The sequence below is a fragment of the Pan paniscus genome, chromosome 13 (assembly GCF_029289425.2).
Source record: "Pan paniscus chromosome 13, NHGRI_mPanPan1-v2.0_pri, whole genome shotgun sequence".
Taxonomy (NCBI): domain Eukaryota; kingdom Metazoa; phylum Chordata; class Mammalia; order Primates; family Hominidae; genus Pan; species Pan paniscus.
The window spans coordinates 68,675,833-68,692,138 of record NC_073262.2 but is presented as its reverse complement, the minus strand read 5'-3'; the positions used below and the strand labels follow the sequence as shown (position 1 = coordinate 68,692,138).

The window sequence follows — 16,306 nt, the reverse complement described above, 5'->3', positions numbered from 1 at the left end:
CTCATTCAATTTCACTTTACGAATGAGAGAACTTGAGAGCAACAGAAATCATGTCTTTGTCCAAGGATGTGCTATTGAGCCAGTCACAAATTCAGATCACCCATCTTCTAATCACTATGCTGTGGTGTTTCCTTCTCATCAAGTTTTAGAACTTAGAGTTTTTTCCACACTTAAAAGAAAGAATAAGTGATTGTAATCTGCTCTTCCCTACATTGGTGTAAAATTATAATCATGTTTTTGTTGTTTTTAAGGTCCTGAATCTCTTTCTGGCCTTGCTTCTGAGCTCATTTAGTGCAGACAACCTTGCAGCCACTGATGATGATAATGAAATGAATAATCTCCAAATTGCTGTGGATAGGATGCACAAAGGAGTAGCTTATGTGAAAAGAAAAATATATGAATTTATTCAACAGTCCTTCATTAGGAAACAAAAGATTTTAGATGAAATTAAACCACTTGATGATCTAAACAACAAGAAAGACAGTTGTATGTCCAATCATACAACAGAAATTGGGAAAGATCTTGACTATCTTAAAGATGTAAATGGAACTACAAGTGGTATAGGAACTGGCAGCAGTGTTGAAAAATACATTATTGATGAAAGTGATTACATGTCATTCATAAACAACCCCAGTCTTACTGTGACTGTACCAATTGCTGTAGGAGAATCTGACTTTGAAAATTTAAACACGGAAGACTTTAGTAGTGAATCGGATCTGGAAGAAAGCAAAGAGGTAAGATTCTATAGGTGTGGGAAGGTATGAATACATATACATATATCCATATACACACATACAGATGATCCTCAGCTTAATGATGTTTTGACTTAAGATTTTTTTTTTTTTTACTTTATGATAATACAAAAGCAATAGCCATTCACTAGAAACCATGCTCTAAATTTTGAATTTTGATCTTTTCCCAGGCTAGCAATTTGTGGTACAATATACTCTCATGCTGGGCAGGGGCAGCAAGCTGCAGCTCCCAGTCAACCACGTGATTACAAGGATAAACAACCAATATTTACCATACAGTGTACTGTATTCAGGAAATTACCTGAGTTATCCAACAGTTTATTATAAATCATGCTTTCCTTTAGATGATTTTGCCCAACTGTAGGCTAATCTAAATTTCCTGAGCATGTTTAAAGTAGACTAGGGTAAGCTATAAAGTTTGGTAATTAGGTGTATTAAATAAGTTTTGATGTACAATATTTTCAACTCACAATGAGTTTATCAGGAACTAACCTCATTGTAAATTGAGGAACATTTACAATACATGCATTATATTGCCTGTATTTATTATTATATATTTTCCATATAGCTTTTTTTGACATCATGTAAAATTTTATTTCACTGAGGAACAAAAGATTTAACTTGGAAATGACTGATAAATTAAAGGGTAATATAGTATATGTGTGAGTTTTCTCATCCTTAGTAATGGATATTTGTTAGATGAATGAATGAACGATCCAACAAATAGACAAACATCATCAGATTTAATCCTTACAATAACCTGGAAAGAAATGTGTTATTATGTTAACTTTTCAGATAAGAAAATTAGCTTAGGGAACATTAGGTCACGTTGCTAGTGAGGGGAGTGCCGAGAGTTGAACTTAGAGCCCTTGTTTACAAGTTCTGTTTATTGCTTTTTGCATCACATTGGCTCATGTACATTGAAGAGAACTTAACAACAAGAAATATTCTTGTAGCTCCTTCAACTAAAATTACACTGCCCTATGCATTAGCCTGTTTGGACTGCCATAACACTATACCATAACTGGGTGGCTTAAACAACCAAAATTTATTTTCTCATAGTCCAGAAACTGGAAAGTCCAAGATCAAGATACCAGCAGCATCAATGTCTAGTGAGGGCTCACTCCTTGGGTTGCAGACAGCCACCTCCTTGCTGCGTCCTCACATGGCCTGTCCTCAATGCATGTACATGGAAAGAGAGAGAACTCTGGTGTCTATTATTCTTCTTATAAGTGCACCAGCCCTATTAGAATAAAGTCCAACCTGTATGACCTCATTAACCTTTATCACCACCTTACAGGCCCTATCCCCAAATACAGTCATATTGAAGGTTAGAGCTTCAGCATATGAATTTTGTGGAGACAAAACTTTAATCCATAGCAACCTACTTTAAAATATTAAGTTAAAAGTCTAATGGATATATAAGATAATTAATAAGGAGTCTAAAACAAAGCACCTTTACTTCCCATTTAGTGTTTGGAAATCTCAAAAACAGCAGGTGCCCATCTTTTAGGCTGTATAGTCTAAATATTTTAAAGGATTGAATACATTAAAGACATTTTATTAGAGATACAATTCTATTAGATATCATCATGTCCATTGCATTTTGATAGTTGTCCATGGAAGATACCACAGGTATGTTACATTCTTTTGATTTAGTGACTATATCCCTTAAAAGATGCTTCAAGTGTTTATAATGAGCCTCTGAATAATCTAGGTCAGCCTCCACTTTTAGGAGTAGGGGGCTAATATTGGAGCTGGAAGCAGCTGCCCTGACCCTAGCATTAGAGCTGCTTAGTTAATTCAGATTTGTTTGATGAGAGAAGGGAAAGAAATATAGTGCAGAGATGTAATAGTAGATAGATCCTGTCACATTTCCATGTCTATGGAAATAGATTCAGGACAAAAAAAAAATAATAGACTGTTTTTATCAAATATTGTGGACTTTTTTACAGAAATTTTAATTTGGATATTATGTCAGTTCAGACTTTGTTTATTTGAGTTTTCCTAAGGAATCAGATGAAGGCTAATTTTTTGAAAAATTGTTGTCTTTATATTTATAAAATTGCTTCTGAACTTCTGTTAAAATAAATTTAGTAATAGCCTAGTCTAGCTTCCTTTGTCTTGAATCTTTAAACCTACATTTAGCATTTGATGAGGACTAATGGCTACCATATGCTATCTGTTATATTAAAAAGGAAAAAGACTATCTTACAAAGACCATCCATAAGATATACATTTTCTGTAAAAATTTGACATGATTCATACTCTTATTGTTTTTGTATATTGATCAAGGCTAAAAGAAACACTAACCTTTTTATAAAGCAACTATCCACTGAAGCACTAGAGGTAGTTCTGTTTCTTTCTACTTTGTGGTATTTTATATCTTGGAACATTGCATTAATTGAAATTTTAAATGTTAGGGTAATAGAAACTTTAGAGATAATTTAATGTGGTGCTTCTCAAATTGTGAGTCATAGTTTAGTTAGACTTGAGAAATCCCTTTAATAGGCCAGTTTTTTTTTTTTTTTTTTTTAATTTTAATGAAATAGTGATCCACCCACCTCAGCCTCCCAAAGTGCTGGGATTACAGGTGTGAACTACTGCACCCGGCCAATGAAATAGAATAGAATAACGTTAGAGCACATTTCATGTCAGAGGGAGAAGTCCTGGTAAATGAAGCTTTTGCCACCTGTGCTGAACTTTAATGTTTTGCTTGTCTAATTAGAATGCACCCACTTGGTTCATGGGCATAGTGTCTGAAGTCCAGGAGTTCTTAAGCTTCAGAAAGACTGTTTCAGCTTTTTGAAGGTAGTGATAATGAAGCCTTCCCAACCTTAGGCAGAACAGATTGCTTTCTTTTTTGGTTCCCAGAGATATAAGGCATAGAGTATAGTAATAAATAATGCATCTTCTTGACTCATGCATCTTACAAAGTACTATCATATTTTAGGGTAGCTACTTATATGCATGCATGTCTCTCCTTTTATGTGGTGACCTACTTAAACATGTTTGGTACAAAGTAGACACTCAGATCAAACTTTTCCAGCTCATTCAACTCTTCTTAATAAAACCATTTTGAAGGGCTCTCATAAATACTTTCTCTGATTAGAGCATACTTGAGATGGTCATTTTAATTCCAATTATTTTGGACCAATTTTTTCTCTAGATTCAAGATTCACTTGAGTTAGATTTTGTTGTTTTTGTTTTTGTTAGCCATGTTACCTTGTCACTTTACACCACCCTTCTAAGAAAGTAATAATCTCTCATCTTTTCCACATGAATTGCTGTTGAAATGCAGTTGTATCTCATCCAGATGAAAATTTGTAATTAAATACTGAAACTTCTATTTATCCCCTAATGATACATTTCAATTTCTTTTATTCATTTTTGAATCTGGCTTTCTTTTTATATTCTTTCACAGATTACCACATTGTATCAAATTTCCTGGCACTTTTACTTCACAATTCCTTTCTTCTTGGTCAGAAATAAACCCACACAATATTGTTTGCCCTCATTGCTTCGTCAGTCTTATACTGTATTCTGTTTATCAAAGTAAGGCACAAATTATGAGATATTCTGCTTTTAGAGGAATTAAGCTGACAGCAGATGCCCCAATAGATGAAGAGTCTTTGTTCTACATTAGGAATGCTGCCTGTAGTATATTAATCTCATCATTTTGGTTCTTTTTGTTTTAGCCTTTATTCTTTTTGCCTATTTTCATTTATTTATCAGTTATCATATGCCAGGGAGACTAAAGGAGTATACTAATAAGCTATAAGGAATGATTTTCTCTCTCTGTCTCTGTGTGTGTGTGTGTGTGTGTGTGTGTGTGTGTGTGTGTGTGTGTATTTACAGTTGGACCCTGACTTACAATGGTTTGACTTAATGATTCGACTTTATAATGGGTTTATCATGAGTCAGCTCCATCGTAAGTTGAGGAGCATCTGTGTGTGTGTATGTGTGTGTGTGTGTGTGTGTGTGTGTGTGTATGACTTTCAACCTTTAAGTATGAATTTTCATATTGAGACATATGTTACTGATGCAAAAATGTTACCTTTCATGGCCTCTATTAGACTAGTTTCATTTGAACATGTTATTGTTTCCATTCCTGAATTCCAGTAATGACTTATCTACAATGCATCATTATAATACCTCCAAAATTATATTAATGCCTTGTGTTAAAATTACAAGTGCCCGCTGTTTATTCTTCATACACTAAATATTTGTTTTTAGACATGTGAGGCCACAGTTATAAAGTTGGTAAACGGTTATACTCTGGAGCCAGATACTGGGTTATATAATTTCATTTTAGCTGCTTACTGTGTGCCTTTACCTATCTAATAATCAGTTTCCTCATCTCAAAAATGTGCATAATGTTACTGACTGCATTTCTGGGACAGAGTATTAAATGAGATAATAAATGTGAAGTACTTAGCACAGTGCCTAATATAGAATATCTGATAAATCATCATTATTATTGTTACCAGTTGCATTCCACACTGTTCCAGTAAGTTTTCTTACAAGAAGTACTACTGGTAACATACTCCACTATTTGTCTTTTTTTGTTGTTTGCCTTTTGCCCTCTGTAATAAATTGTTTTATAAGTTTATCTGGGGATGGTGATACATTTTATATTTTCTGTTTATTTTTAAATTGTTTTGATTACATTCTTGATATGGTAAGCTCCTTAAAATATTTAAGAAAATTACTTTTCTAAGGGGCATTCCAATCAGGAAATACAAACATGCAGAAACCTAAAGACAGGAAGCAAGAGGATGTATTTGGAGACAATTAGTAGTTTGGAATTCCGGGGGCGTAAATCACAGGAGCTGAGGATGAGATGTAGGTAAAGAGTCTTGGTTTCCAGGAAGCAAGAATAGACTGGTATGAAGAGATGTGGTGAACTGGAACCTCATATTTATTTTGCCTCTTACATCTGTGGTGAACTCACACCTAACTATCCTCCATTCCAGAGCAAACTAAGGGCTGTTTTTTCTACACTTTCCTCCTATTGGTCTCCAAAAGAAGAAAGGGAATAGCATGAGTCACATTTCATCCTCTCTTTAAGTCCTAAGAGACTTCAACCTTCAAAGTACATTCAAGTAATTTGAGGAATTGTTTTTTAAAACCTCAGAAAATTTCTTGACTCATGCCATAGTAGGAATAACGATAAGCTAGAAACATGAATTTTTATTGAACATTAATAATAAAGAATGGTGAATTGGACAGATCTGAGAGAGCTTTGAAGGCTGGGCAAAACTGCCAAGACTATGCAAAAGACAATATAAAATCTCATCTCCCCAAATAGAAAGTAAATTTATTTTGGTTTTGGATAGTATTTTATAACGTTTCTATCCTCCGAAGCACCTACCACAATGCTGGGTGCATAACAGTTGCCCAATAGTTTTTTGAGTTTTGGTTGATTTATATGGATACTAGATTAAGAGCTTATAAGCCTTAACTCTACTATGAGCAAATCGCAAAATCTATATTACCCCGTTTCCTAATTTATTAAATGAGATATCTGTCCTATGATGCTTATAGAAATGTTATGAAGATCTAAAAGCTATTTGGAAGTTAAAAATGTTCAAAAGTGTAAGGTGATGTCAAGAAAATTACTACTTAATTCCATTTAAATAAAAATTTTAAATAAATTGAGTTATTAAAGTTGTACCTTTTGGGAACAAAAAAGGCACATTACTAAAGTAATTATAAAAGAAATACATTTGTTTTTGCGATGAGTGAGCTCTAGAATAATGAGTAAAAATGTCAGGTCCTTGTAATTCAGGTTATGTTAATAACAGCTATTGTTTAAATGTTCACCATGGACAAACTACTATTGCAGGGCATATATTGTCCCATTCAGTCTTTATGCCGTAAGACACACTGTTATTCCAGCCTTAAGATGAGAAAAATAAACGTATTTTGAACAAAGGAAAACTTGCCAAAGTTACACAAACAGTAAGTGGTTGGTCCTGGCAGTCTGCTCCATAGTCTGCTCCAGAGTCACGCTCTTAACCACTACACTAAATCTTAATAGTGTCTGAAAATGTACTTTCTTTGGCATAGTTCTGAAATAAATAATACTATTTGTTGAAGAACTAGGTACAGGTGTCAACTATAGATTTGGTGTTAACTTCCAATCACTGCACATTGGGCATAGGTTAACAGCATAGTCTGGAGTGTTTCAGAGTCCTCCTGCTTAGTCCTGAAAGGTCCTGTTCCTCTGGTACTGGCCTGCACTTTAGGCTGATCTGCTTCTGCATCCCACACTGACCTGTGGTGGTCTAATTCTACTTAGAGAGCACTTAGTCTCCCAGAGTGTGATAGTTGTGCTTAAGGAGCATCCCCTTCTGAGTTTAAAGCTGCTGGAAGAGTCTTCCAAATCATTAGGAAGAACTTCTATGATGTATCATTAGCTTATGAGGTCTTTGAGAACAGGAAAAACACTAACCCTGTCTTCCCTTAAGTCCACAGCACATACAACATATTTATTAAATGAATGAATAAATAGGTGATGGGCAGTTACTTCTAGATTTCCATTTTTTCCCAATTATATCACTGATATATATGCATTTTAAATATACTTGTTGCTTTGCTGATATTTTTCCATCTAATACTTTTATCTTACGTTATATGGGTTAAGGAACATACGACAATCTCCAACCTAAGCACATAGTCTCTAAGAGATGGCAACTACTCTCTGCGAAGAGTACTATCCATGGAACCCAAGAGTACTATCTCCATTACTTCTAATTGATCACTAGGAACTGCCAAAGCTACCTATCTTTGTCCACCTCTCTGCATCCCCAAGGCCCTTACCCAGTGTCAGACCTCCATCATCTTCCAGTTTTACTGCTACAGCCTCCAAACGGGTCTCCTCTCACTAGTGTAGTCTTGACAAAACAATAGGTGGTCTTTCTAAAATGCAAATCCCGTAACCGTTCTGTCCTCCCTAACCTTTCAGGAGTTGCCCATTGCTCACAGTATGGAGTCTATACTACTTAACATGGGTACAAGTCCCTGCAAAACTGACCACCGCTGACTCCTTCAGTATCATGGAATAGTACACCTCACACCTCCCCACCCAGCTATACTAATCTTTCATTCAATGTAATTCCCTATGCTTTATCAGTTCTCATCGTTATACCTTTTCTCTCTGACAGGAATACTCTCTTACTCTATCCTGCTTCACCTGACTCATCCTCACCCACCACATCCTTCTTGTCCCAAATGTCACTTTATTCTACCCTGTCCTTCCCAGATTGAGCTAGATGGTGTTCTCAATATACTCTATACTACTCCTATTAGAGTGTGTGGCAATTGCTTCTCTGTATCCTCCATCTGATTGTGAACCGACGAGGGCAGATACTAAGTCTATTATGTTCACTATTTTATTTTTCAAGTCCTAGTTTTGATGCCTGGCACATTTTTGGTAGTGAAAAAGTTCAAATATCAATAATTACACCTATTACAAACAATACAATACTGTGACAGAAATTGTTACCATTTATCAAATAAGCATACGCCAAACGTTATTCATGTGTTATCTTGTTCAGTCCTTATGACAAGGATGTGAAGTAAGAACCATTTTACAAATTAGAAACCTAAAGCCTAAGGAGGTCGGAATAATTGGTTAAAGTCCATAAAACCAGTGATTGTGATTCAAACTCAAGTTTCTCTGATCCTCTAAACAGTAGTACTTTCAACTCTTTCATTATATAGATATACAGTTTATTTGCCCAGTAGACACTTATTAAGTATGTTATAATTTAACATTAAAAATCAATGTCAAAATAACATTATAGAAACTCTGTGCTCAATTTGGCAAAATGAATTTAACAATGAAAATTACTCATTTGATTTGCATTTTGGTTTCTAGCTTGGGGATTATAAATGCAATTTTTCAGAATTTTTTTGTTTTCTTTCCAATTTTTTTGTATTGCCATGATTTTCTATTGACTCAATATATCTGAAATATGTTGCTTTTGTTCCCTTATATTTAATTATTGATACAAAAGTTTATGTGTGACCTATCAAAAGCAAAATTCAGAGTAGTATATTAGAGCCGTATTCCTCCACGTTCACTTTTATACTGGGCAAGTGTTTGACTAAAGAATAGAAACAATTGACATTTTGTAAATACGAATAATCACTGAAGATTGTCCTTTCAACATACAGCTTGATGAAGAAATCAACTGGGAATAATGTGGGAATTAATGAGTTAATATTTGAGTTTTCTAGCTGCCCTGTGGAAATGTTGAGTCTCATTACAGTGTCTTTTCCATTGATATTATATTTTCCTTTGTTGAGAGTCTTTAATAGGGGTCATTTTAATTTTTAATATGCATAGTGTACAATAGAAATATTTACTAGTGCACAATGTACACAATGAAATATTAATACTAGCATTTCTGAGGTTGTAGAGAACCTCATTTTAGCATGACTTAGGAGATATATGTGTCACAATAGTAAAGTACCCAGCATTAAAATAGTACCTGTCCAGCTTTAAAAATAAGTACTTTGGGTAATATTCTTTATATGTTACATTTAAATATATACATGTGTATGTTAAATATATATATTAAATATATATATGTACACACATATATACATATACAAATATATAGACATCGCATGACCACATATTAAGTATGCTTTTGACCCTTAAATTCCAGATTTATTTATATTACTTATTATAATTTGAACTCCTACTAAACTCTATAAATAAGCTCCTTATAACAAACCAAGTTTAAAAATAAAAATATAAACATTGTAGGATCAAGTCAGAGAACAAGAAAAAAAGCATTTAATCACTTACTCTCAGAGAATATTGAAGAAAGTTTTCTTTGCCTTGCTTTGTTTTGCCTTACCCTCAAGGTCAAAATCATTTGCTATAGTAAAGAGCATTTTTAAAAAACAAGAAATTTGCATAAATCCACTGCAGAGGAAAACTGCTCTTACCATCAGGGTTGTAGTTATTAAGTGGTTATTGAATGCCCTGGTGTATAAGGCAAAGTGGATGCTTCATATACAACGTGGTCTCTGCATTCTGTCAGCTCACATATTAAGTCAGCCTGCCAAAAATACATGGATGATACAAGTCAGTGTATAAGTGTATAATTTAGCTATTAAGATTCATGTGTGAAAATATACATATTCTTAAATAAACTAGTCTATTTAGAAATTGGTAAAATTTAAGGTTGATTCATGGTTTAATAAACATTAAAATAGATTTTAAGAAATATTCCGGGAGGCCGAGGCGGACGGATCACGAGGTCAGGAGATCGAGACCACCCTGGCTAACACGGTGAAACCCCATCTCTACTAAAAATACAAAAAATTAGCTGGGTGCAGTGGTGGGCACCTGTAGTCCCAGCTACTTGGGAGGCTGAGACAGGAGAATGACATGAACCCGGGAGGCGGAGCTTGCAGTGAGCCGAGATCACGCCACTGCACTCCAGCCTGAGCGACAGAGCAAGACTCAGTCTCAAAAAAAAAAAAAGAAAGAAAGAAAGAGAAATATTCCATTAATCTCTAAAACAGTGAGAACAAATTATTAGTGAATAGCAAATTTCAAAATGAAATTAAATTTCAATCTAAGAACAAAAAAGGAAAAATTAATCGGCCTTACTGATTTTTAAATCTGTAAAAATACTTATTTGAGAATATTTTAGTTTTGCCGTTATTGAATTTCTTTAGAATTTTATCTGAATTCGTATTTCATGTGCTAACATAGAGGTGGACTTTTCCTACACATCTGAAGAGGAGCTTTTCCTTCCCTTTTTGAGTATTTAATAATAATAGTGTTATTATCCCAATCAAATAAAGAATTGGACCACTTCATCTTTTATCTCAACCATTGTAAGAATATATTGATGCAAATATACTGGTTATGAAGGTTTTAATACAACTTTTTTAGCCTATGGTAAAATATTTTAAAAAATAGATGACAACATTTAGAATTTGGATAATATTAATAGCAAAAGTAAATATGACTGTATATTATCTCAAAAAACATATTTACAGAAAATTTTTATTTTCAAGGGTTCATGGAATATTTCTATAAAAGTAACCATATACTGGAGTTCAAAGTAAAGCTCAATAAATTTAAAATAGCTGGCATATAGGGTTATCCAGTCACAATGTAGTTAAGCCTGAAATTAATAATAAATTGATAGAAAGAATTCCAACCATTTGAAAATTAAGAAATTGCCTCCTAAACAAATATTGAATAAAAGCATAATAAAATACCAAAATAGCTATTTCAAAAATAAAAGCATTTTATGTCAAAATTTGTGGAAGAAGACCAAGTAGTCATTAATATGACTTAATATTACTAATATGATTAAGAAGGGATGAAAGAACCTAACAAATATCTTTGAGAAATCAGAAAAGGAACAAAAAAGGAAGAAGATATACATAAAGAGGAAAAATAGTGAATTATCAATGTAGCAGACAATATTGGTATAACAGGTTATGGTTCTTAGGAAAAAAAAATCAGTAAGACACACAAACTTTGGTGTATCAGGCAGAATTCTAAGATGATCTCAATGACACTTGCCCTTGTATAATCCCCACTCCATGAGTGTGGTTGGAACCTCTGGATATGGTATCACCCTTTAATTACATTACATTTATGACAAAAAGGGGGATGATGTTGGGTGGGCCTGACCTAATCAGGCAAACTCTTTAAATGCACAGTGATTTCTCCTGCTATCACATAGAGGAAGCTGAAAAGATATGCTCTGCCTGGCCTAGAAAAAAGCAAACACCCATATTGTAAATTGCATACAGCAGCCATGTGGCCAGAGACTATGGGTGGCCTCTAGTTGCTGAGAGTGGTTCTGGGCCATGAGCTGGCAGGAAAGTAGGAAGCCCAGTCTTATAATTATGAGAAATGAACTCTGCCAACGACAGTAAACTTGGAAGAAGATCCTGAGCCCTGGAAAAGAACTGGATTTCCAGCCAACACCTTGACATCATCTCAATGAGACCCTGAGCAGAGAATCCAACTAGGCAGTGCCAGACTTCCGACCTACAGAAACTGTGAGTTGGTGAATGTATGTTAAGATGCTGGGTGTATGCTCATTTGTTACACAGACACAGAAAACAAATACATTTGGCAAATAATCCTTGTTAGGAAAACTCAAATGATTTTCTATGTGTAAAGAGCAATTGCAATCAAATAAGAACACTAGTACTCCAATAGAAAAATAGGCAAAAGACCAAGCACCGTGGCTCACTCCTGTAGTCACAGCACTTTGGGAGGCCAAGGTGGGTGAATTGCTTGAGCTCCGGAGTTCAAGACCAGCCTGAGGATCAGATGCTGTCTCTACAAAAAATACAAAAATTAGCCAGGTGTGGTGGCATGCACCTGTAGTCCCAGTTACTTGGGAGGCTGAGGCAGAATTGCTTGAACCTGGGAGGTAGAGGCTGCAGTGAGCTGTGACTGCATCACTGCACCCCAGCCTGGGTGACAGAATGAGACCTGTCTCAAATAAACAAATAATAGTCAAAAGAGACAAGTCATAAAAAATATAACTGGAAGACAAACCTTAAGAAATATTACTCCTAATTGTTATCAAATAAGTTAATATCAAAACAATGGTAGTGTAATTTCTGGTTTTCAATTTGGCCAATAAAAAAGAAGAAACAAAAGCAAAACATGAAAAGGAAAACAAAACAAAAACCCAGGTAAATAATGCATTATGCTGATGAAGGAGATCCATGAGACAGATACTTAACACAAATCTCAGAACATGGTATCTTTCAATAAATGTTGAGTAATTGAATATTTCATATACAGCTAATAGTGAAATTAAAAGCCCAGCTACATGTGGATGGTTTCTTTGTCTCTAAGGTGGGAATAGCTATTTGCTTCTCCTTGGTCAGAGATGATCACAGGATTTTTCATTTATTTATTTGTTTGTTTGTTTGTTTTTTTGAGACAGGGCCTCACTCGGTCATCCACGCCAGAGTGCAGTGGCGCAACCACAGCTCACTGCAGCCTCAACCTCCTGGGCTCAAGCCATCCTCCCACCTCAGCCTCCAAAGTAGCATGCACCACCACATCCAGCTATTTAAAAAAATTTTTGGCCAGGCGCGGTGTCTCACACTGTAATCCCAGCACTTTGGGAGGCTGAGGTAGGTGGGTCACCTGAGGTCAGGAGTTCAAGACCAGCCTGGCCAACATGGTGAAACCCTGTCTCTACTAAAAATATAAATAATTAGCCAGGCATGGTGGCAGGTGCCTGTAATCCCAGCTACTTGGGAGGCTGAGGCAGGGGAATCGCTTGAGCCCGGGAGGCAGAGGTCACAGTGAGCCGAGATTGCGCCATTGCACTCCAGCCTGGGCAACAAGAGCGAAACTCCGTATCAAAAAAAAAAAAAAACCACCATTTTTTTTTTCTTTTTTTTAGTAGGGACAGCAGGATCTCACTATGTTGACCAGACTGATCACAGGACTTTTTTAGCCACAGTCCCAACATGTTACCCAGACTGTGCAGGCCCAGCAGCCATACCCACTCTGAACTTCCTCATCCTTTTCTCCTCCTGAGTCCAGATCTGCTCCCTCATCACCTTCTCATCAGTCCTCACTTCACATCTCTCTTGGATTTAAGACTGTCCAAATGTATCATTTCAAATTCTGAAACACTACAAAGTCATAGAAAATTAAAGCTGGAACTTTAAAGATCATCTCTTCATTTTACATATTTAAAAAATGGGCTAAAGGAAGAATTATTTGAGCAAAGCCACACAGAAAGTAAGAGGTCAAACCAGGTCTGGGTTTCTTTCCAGTTTATTGTTGGTGGCTTTCTTTCCACTACTGTGGCCTGGGCCAGGAGAAGGGTGAAAAAATAAGGTTGTTGGCTCCACTGGAGGCCATAACTTGTTTTAAAAGTTCTTGGAATAGTCAATTCAGAAATGGTGAGTGACAGATGTGGTTTGGCTGTATAAAGTAATTTACATCATCTATTTACTCCATATATGGATCATTTTACCACATGATAATGTATACACATATTCTGCATATATGCAAATAAAATGACCAATATGCATACTTATTGTAATGAGGTATAGCTATAAAATATTCATAGAGGCACCATGTTGAATTTAAAAAGAGCTTTAAAGTTGAGAATTTTGCATCCTAGTTTGTTTTTTTTTTAACCTATTGTGTGCTTTTGCCAAATCAATTATACTATCCAGGTCTACTTTACCAATCTGAATATTGCAGTTTTCTGAGGTCATGTTCAATTCCAACCCCTCTCAGCTTCTAGTAAAAAACCTGAGTATAATTTGTCAAGTTTACCTGATTGGTAGTATATGTTTTCACGTAGCAAAGCTTTCACATTTTGCTGCTTCTGTAAGCCTGGTTGTTGGTACTTAACATTAAAAAGTCAGAACTACTAATTATTTATTTCTTGAAGAAAAAAGAAAACATTGTAACTTTTCTAAAATGATTCAGTGTGACATGATTACCAGAATGACATCCCATTACTTTTGCCACATTGTACTGGTTAGAAGCAAGTCACAGGTCCTGCCCATACATAAGGGCAGGGGATTATACAAGGGCATGACAACAGTGGCCAGAAATTTTGGAGACCATCTTAGAATTCTGCTTACTACAGACTATCATGAAGAAAGCATGTTTGCAGACATAAAGAAGAGATTCTTACATGTCATTCAACATACTGTCAATTCTTCAAGTTTATAGATTAAACCCCTGAAATAACTTTTTTAATACCCACAAAGATACTGTCTCTTCACTTGGTATTACCCCGCCCCCCACCCAGTTACTAGTGGTGTTGGTGACAAATTCTAAACGTTAAGAGCCTTTTTAAAATAATGGCTCTTTGCATTAGCTTAGTGCCAAGTTGTTTCATCTGAAATTGCTAAATCTTGAAGATTTTTTTCATTTTATCACCTTTTTTCCACTGAAATTCATGATACTAAATTCCACATAATTTCCCCTATATTCACCACACATATTTTTTCTTTCATTTAATATCATCATCTTAAATTTGGGCATGCATTTCCCCAAATTTTGATTCAATTATGGTTTTCCAATACATTTTCAAAATTTTTTAAATTTTCATTTATGTATTTATTTATTTTAGAAATGGGATCCAGCTATAATGCTGAAATTGTTCCCAAACTTATAAGTTCAAGCAATTCTCCTGCCTCAGCCTCTCAAGTAGCTGGGACTATAGGGAGTTTTCCAATATTTTAAATAATATTTTAATCAAATTTTTTCCATGTATCATGCATAAATTAGATGAAAGTGGAACTTCCCTGCTTGAATTAAAGCCTTCAGCCACTTAAGGCTGGAGTGAGATCTCTGGAGAACATTGGCTGGAAACACCTCTTCTGTAATATTAGTAGGACAGATGCCTTTCATTGCAACATACATACTGAATGCTGGTATAATTGTTGATTGAAATTTAGCTGTACAACTTATTATCTGCAGATGATAGACTTCCTCTAAGTTCTAAAGTACATTAAAGACTAAGCATATAGCATTTTAGAAATAATTTATACAAATTATGTGTTTAAGCTTAATGCCTTTCTTGTTTTTATAAACTTACTATCATCTTTGAGAAGGTCTGGGTGACTTTTATATTAATGTTTTTATTTATTTTATTCTATTGACTATGTAAAAGGTTTACTATTTGTTTAATTTAATTTCAATTTCTGTATTGTATTCCTTATTTAACATGCCAATCAAAACTCTTGTTGTTCCCCATGTTTTGGCTAAAAACAGTTTAGTTCAGTCACTTGTGAACTTATTTAATTTTGTTTGTTTTTCTTTCCTTTCTTACACTAATGCTCATTTATTTACATTATATATAAATTTCTAGAAAAAGCACTAACACTTCTCTCAGGTTATCATAGTTTATCTAGAGTAATTCATTGACATAAGCCCCATTGCTTATGGTTTAATCTTTCTAATAGTCACATGTCACTTTTTCTGATGTTATTATGATTTGAAAGTAGGGGAAAATTCTTCTTACTATTATGAGAATCAGGGTCTATCATAAGGGTTAGCCATGATGTGGCTTACCAGCCTCCCTTTGCAAAATGCTGACTTGGGAAGTAGAGCTTAAGTCAAATATGAATACCATTTTTTAAATCTAATTTTTAATCATATATTGTTCCTGAAAGATGTATACACTTCTCTGGATCCCAAACATTCAACTGCTCCATTTATTTACAAAATAAAAATGACATGTATAAAAATGTCACTTTAGGTGCCTTGTTCCAGCATGGGTTCATTGTTTGGAGTGCTACATCAATGTTTTAGCATCAGCTGCACTTGTAATTCATCATCTATTATTTCTGTTTAGTTTTTTTCCCCCCAGAGGACAAATATGTTAATGAATCATATAAAGCAACCTGAATTTAGTGTCTTCCCAGAAATTTATATTTGTAACTATTTAAAAAGTAAATATTCACACCTAATTGTATGGTTTTTTAATGTACATGTATCTATGTGGGGGATTTACTGGTATTACATTTATTCAATGATTTTGACTTAGTTTTTATAAATA

General features: G+C 34.7%; 1 protein-coding gene across 6 annotated transcripts in view; it reads left to right on the top strand.

The window, feature by feature from the left end:
* Window positions 1–16,306, top strand: part of SCN1A (sodium voltage-gated channel alpha subunit 1) — a 139,737-nt gene that overhangs the window by 91,893 nt on the left and 31,538 nt on the right. For all 6 annotated transcript variants that reach the window (XM_063595432.1, XM_063595430.1, XM_063595428.1 and 3 more), the window contains exon 18: window positions 252–734. In XM_063595432.1, coding sequence (XP_063451502.1) covers window positions 252–734 — 483 coding nt within the window. The remainder of the gene's footprint in view (window positions 1–251; window positions 735–16,306) is intronic.